Consider the following 6,000-nt stretch of genomic DNA (forward strand, 5'->3'; position numbering starts at 1 on the left):
GCAAGGGCACAGCTCTAGTGAGGCCTGTGGGAGGCTTTTGCTTCAACATTGGTTCTCAAACACTAAGGAACATCAGAATCTCCTGGAGGGCTTTTTCAGCGGCAATTGCTGGGCACTACCCCCAGAGTTTCTGATTCAGTAGATCTGGGGGTGGGGAGCTGATCATTTGCAATCCTAACAAAAGCCTAGGCGATACTAAACGATGCTGGTCTGGGGGCCACATTTGGGACTATTGCACTGAGGAATACCTGATAGTAGACCCATGCTTCTACACTAGGACCACAGCTCTCAGAACTGCGCACAGTCTAGCAAGCACTTGAAAAATGTCTGTTATTACCATCATCTTCATCATTTCAAAAGGCCCTTTTAAACCTACAGTGGTGCCCACCTTTGCTGGGCCTTTGGATTCATGTTGCCGAGCTGTAGAGCAGAGTTGCCCAGGTGCGCTGGGTTACGCTGGAATCCATCCCCTACACGAAGTGACCCTGGGTTCCTATAACTAGAGTTCTTGGGTCAAGTTTTCAGTTTGCATGTTCTTCCTTCTGTCAGTGGTTTTGTCCTTGCCAGGCTTTTCCCCCCACCTCTTTAAAATGACTGCTTTTAATCTATTAGAGCCAAGAAATCTCCACAGCCCAGATCGTGTAATTGTGCCAAAAAATGTAGCTAGACTTTAAGTGGGGGAGTTGTCATTGAATAGAGAAGGTATGCCTTAGTGCGTGTCATGTGTTCACATCAGAGGCCATTTTTGTTTCCTCTTATGGATAGTGGTCATATGAAGGACTAACTTTCTGGGACAAAAGGTTTCCTGATAGGAGAGATACTACTGCATGGTCTAGGCTGGTTTCTGCTTGGGGTTCACTGCGATTCTTTGAGTTTGAGGATCACGGTTGAGTGTACACTCTTGGTTAAAGCTGTGCTTACTTCTTTTTTTTTTTTTTTTTTTTTTTGCAATACACGGGCCTCTCACTGCTGTGGCCTCTTCCGCCGCGGAGCACAGGCTCCGGACGTGCAGGCTCAGCGGCCACGGCTCACGGGCCCAGCCGCTCCGCGGCACGTGGGATCCTCCTGGACCGGGGCACGAACCTGTGTCCCCTGCATCAGCAGGCGGACCCCCAACCACTGCGCCAGGGAAGCCCCAAGCCGTGCTTACTTTTGTCTCAAATTCCCAAACGCATTCTCACCTGTCTCTAGAGCCTCCCTTCTTTTCTCAGGAATCTGGACCTGGTCCCCACCTGTCATGTAGCTCCTAGGTATTCCCGATCCACCTTCTTCTGAACTTGCTGGTTCGGAACTCCTGCTACAAGTCCCAAACTAGTCTCCATTTCAGACAATATTTGTGTTGGCTAACTATTACCACAAGTGAGTCATAAACGTGGCATGTTGACAAACACTGTGGCAGATCGCTGAGCAGATGGTCTAACATTTACAAGTTGGTTTTCATTTACCGACCCTCAGAATGACATCAGCGGTGTGCTGAGCTAGTCTTGTCCGGATCGTGGTGTGCAGTTCACTGTTTCTCAAACTCTGTGCTCATTAGCATCACCTGGGGAGCACTTAGAAATCCCAACGCCCAGGCCAACGACCAGACTAATTAATTCAGACTCTCTAGGGGTGGGACTCAGGCATCAGTGGTTTTTAGAACTCCCCAGGTGACTCCAACACCCAGCCAAGTTTAAGAACTTGTTCCCCAGTCCATTGCTTCTCAGACTTCAACGTGCATGGGAATCACTTGAGGATCTTGTTAAAATGTAGATTCTGATTCAGTAGGTCTGAGTGGGCCTGAGATTCTGCATTTCTAAAAGCACCCAGGCCACGTGGATGTTGCTGCTAGCCCAGGGTCCATACTATGAGTAACAAGGCAGCAGTCCTTTCTAGCACCTGTGCAGTAGTCTGGAAAACAATTTCCAGAAATCAACAGTCCTCTTGAGTTTGTGATTATTTCCACATTTATCCATGGCACCCCTAGATCTTGCTTCCTGTCTATGACTCTGCTACCTATAGCCACACTCTTATGGCAAAGTCATCTCACTCTTTGTGTCAATATTCTATTTTCCTCTAGATGGTGATTCTCTTGAAAACAATTCACACAGTAGAGTAGAAGAGTCATCTGGCTGAACGTAAGTTTTTTCCTGTGGATCTATTTTTCTGTCTCTGCACAGAGCTCACTGAGCACAGGGACATGGCCTCCAGGCTAAGCAAACTCTGAACACTGTGTTTCAGCAAATGATGATATCCAAGTATCCGTTATTACTGCTCCAAATAGGTTAGGCACAAACACTATGTCTTGAGTTCAAAAAATGATGGCAAAAGGATTGGAGGAAAGCGAAAAAAAAGTAATTTTTCAGTTTTCAGAATTGGCTAGGATTCCATATCAGAGTACCTTGGAAAATGTAATTTCCTGGCCAACATTCTATTGGCTTTAGAGCAATATCTGTCAAACAGTTATCTGTGGACTCTGGTTTGTGGACATGTTTTTGGGAATTCAACCTTCCTAGTAGGCTTTTTATATAGTGTCTTTAGTGCTGATGGTAACTAATATATAAAAACAAATATAAAGCATCCTGTGTCATGAGGATGAGCAGGGGCTAGCATGTGACTTCAATGCCTGCATTTGTGTTTCTATTTAAAAAGCATACCAAATAGCCGTACTTTAATTGTTACAAGCTCATGGTGAAAGAACAGAGAACAGAGGGAGGTTTAATATAAAAAGCCTGCATTTTAGCCAAGAGAAGGCCCAATTGTCTTACAGGGAGTCATACAAACAAAAGTTTCTCAGTAGTTTGGATACAGAAACGTGACAGGAGAGCTAAGAAGTCACACACTGCATCATATTTTAGACACGCTGCAACTCAGAAAAACCACATTATAGCAATCTGCGCCATTTTTACATTTAATCTCAGCAAAATAACATTATCTGTTACACTAAATCAATAACATACTTTTGCACATCATGGACTTGAATTTTACTAGCATTTAGTTTGCAAATTTGTTTTGGTTGTGTAGTTGCTTTAAAACTATAAACATCGTAGTTTTAAGTTTGTACACATTCAAGTCATTGTCTGATGCAGTAATTTGTCCTTTAAAAAGGTTTTGCATTTACTCATCTAGAAGCACAGTCTTAGAACATATTCATTCTTTATGCACATGTTAAATTCCACTAATATTTTCTACAGTGTCACAGGGGCATGGTGTAGGATCATGTACTCTGTTCCAGTACACCATTAAGCGGACACTGTTGGGAAGGGAAGCTGAGTTTCTAAATTACATTTTTACCTTAGCTGCAAATATTATAACAAACATTTTCTAGGGAAAAATTTCCCTGCCTGGAAGTAATGCCTGATGGTGACATTTTCAGACCAGAGGATTGTAGACGGTCCAGTATAACAAGTCACTGGTGAGTAATATGGGCCCATGAGAAAGCCTGGTCATACCTATGATTTGGAGGGAAAATAAAGTGCTTACAGGCTGATGGAACTCTGGCTCTCCACTCCCTGATGGGTGGCTGAGAGGCTGCACGGCTGCCAAGGGTTGGGCCTGCCCTTCGTACAACGGTTGCCTGCCTTCTGACAGGGAGTAAGATTGGCTCTGGGGATTCAAAAAAGAAATACATAAAATGCTAGACCACTCACACAAGCCCGCTGCCCCTTTCAAGGGGTGACTTTCAAGGGGTGAAAACATCCTCTTAAGCTGCTAAACCAGGAGCCAATGATTTTTCCTGAGGTCCTCTGCATGGTTCACAAGTATTTTATTTTATCTATTAAAAATTTTTTTTTTTTCTTTTGGCTGCGCTGCATGGCTTGCAGAATCTTAGTTCCCTGACCAGGGATCAAACCCATGACCCCTGCCCTGGAAGCTTGGAGTCCAAACCACTGGACCACCACGAAGCCCAGGCAGGATCAGAAGTATTTTATTTTATTATTTAAAAAAATTTTTCCAGGATCAGAAGTATTTTAAAAGTAGGTTTCAGTTTCTCTGAAAGATAATCTAAATGGAAGCTTCGTAACCTTGGCTAGTATGAAAATGCTACTTACAGATGATTTTAAAAATAATGCCTCTTTGAAGAAAACGCTTGTAGGTTTGCCACCATCTGAGCACAAGTTTGATTTAGAGCAAAGGAGAAAATCTTATTAACAAAGTTCTAGTTTACAGAAGATTTTGGAGTTTTATTCTCTTTGCTCCTAGCGTACACACAATAAATCCGTCTTCCTGTGGGAAGCCACATTAGGTGCAACAAAACCTTATTAAAATTCTTATTGCCATAGCTTTAAATATACCTTTTTCACTGTAAAAAAAAAAAAAAAATCAAGATTTAACTCTGACCTGCCTTATGCATAGTTAGCTCCAAATGGTAGTATTTTTGTCAGTTTTTAGCCATTAATAGTTTATAGACATGCTATTCACATGAGCCTAGACATTTCAGAAGAAAAGTAAAATATTAAATCCATTCCGTGAGTATTTGCAAATATCTGGTCATTTGGTGCTGTTTAGAAAAAATACTGGGATATTTTCACCTTTCAATCCGAGTTGTATAGGTTTATGAGAATACTTGTATCTTTATCTACTGATATTTGCAACATGAGCCTGTATTCCCAAAACACCGATGGGCACAGTCTATGAAACTTTGTGCAGCTTTGCTGCAAACTAACACCTTTAGTCATATATTCCTTAAATACTATTTTAACTGCTTGCTCTCTGCAAGCACCGTTTACCACCTTGTTTTAAATACTTCTCTTTCACGCCTCCAAAGAGATTTCTGACTAATGGAGAAAAAATATATTCCAAATGCATTTTGAAAGCATGGTTTGCCGTTGTGAAAACCAACAATTAGGAGTGATCACAATGATAAAGTATAAAAGTATCAATCATGATTTCATAGTTTAAATTTCTCCACATGCTAACCAAAATTAGAACTTGGTTTGATTCCCGAAAGCAATAAATACTTACATGGCGATTGCCCATTTTCTTTCTTTCAGAGATAGTTGTTCTGTATTTCATTAAGAGATCAGTTCTCCTACAGGCCAAGTTTATAATGGTTTTCCCAGGGCATAATATCTCTTGAGTTTAATAAGTAACCGTTGGCATTGCATTTGAATACATTGTTGGGGATGGGTAGGGAGTGGCAGCAGCTACAAATGATCTTAACCTGCCCACGCTGCCTTGGTTGGCCATCTTTTAAAACTAAAATATTTGTTAATAAATCGAGTGTTGGCTTTGCAAGTTGAATATCTTATTCACAGCTAAAGGGCTAAAGCTTTCTCACTCCTGGATTATTGAAAGAGTTATTATTTTTTATTTTAGGTGTTCATTTAAAATTTTATACCTTTAGGAGCTTCCCTGGTGGTCCAGTGGTTAAGACTCTGTACTCCCAAAGCAGGAGATTTGGGTTCAATCCCTGGCCGGGGAACTAAGATCCCGCAAGCCGCATGGTGCGGCCAAAAAAAAAAAAAAGTGTACGTTTTCACTAAGATTTTATACCTTGGAGTGATAAAAGCATTAACCAAACAAGACTGAAAAATCTTCTTATTTTACTAACATCACCCTTATTATTACAAAGGATCTTTTTGAAGGCTACATTGAGTTATGCTAACATCATTTTTATAATTTAGCTAGTTTCTAAATTTAAAAAGTAATATGTGCGGATGGTACATTTTTTCCCCCTAATAATATGAAGAGGTACCATGAAAATTAAGCTTACTGACCACTCAGTCCTTGCCCTCTGAGGTTTGAGTCCTTCCAGAAATGGTATGCATACACAGCCATGTTTATCTGTCTATCTGCCTAGCTATCTTTGGTATGCTTTTTTTCAACAAATGGGTTGGTACATTGCCTTCTATGCCATGCCTTCTGGGCTTCATATACTAAATAGATACAAGACATTGGCACATTTCTTTTTCGGTGGCCGCATGTTCGTCTACTATGGGTATGAACCAAAGCTTATTTAATCAAGGTCATTTAGGTTATTTTGGTCTTTTGAATGACTATCTTCGTTTATGCATCTTT

The 6,000-nt window shown here is 41.1% G+C and overlaps 1 protein-coding gene across 2 annotated transcripts in view; it reads right to left on the reverse strand.

The window, feature by feature from the left end:
• The window catches only part of ANXA13 (annexin A13), a 56,176-nt gene extending 51,159 nt beyond the window's left edge, over positions 1–5,017 (reverse strand). The window contains exons 1-2 of one of the 2 annotated variants that reach the window (XM_060035303.1): positions 4,945–5,017; positions 3,463–3,585 (exon numbers count right to left, since the gene is read on the reverse strand). In XM_060035303.1, the coding sequence (XP_059891286.1) occupies positions 3,463–3,585; positions 4,945–4,995 (174 nt within the window). In that variant the 5' untranslated portion in view covers positions 4,996–5,017. The remainder of the gene's footprint in view (positions 1–3,462; positions 3,586–4,944) is intronic. The other variant, XM_060035302.1, reaches the window with a different exon arrangement.
• Between the last annotated feature and the right edge of the window lie 983 nt (positions 5,018–6,000).

The sequence above is a fragment of the Delphinus delphis genome, chromosome 17 (genome assembly GCF_949987515.2).
Source record: "Delphinus delphis chromosome 17, mDelDel1.2, whole genome shotgun sequence".
NCBI classification, from domain to species: Eukaryota; Metazoa; Chordata; class Mammalia; order Artiodactyla; family Delphinidae; genus Delphinus; species Delphinus delphis.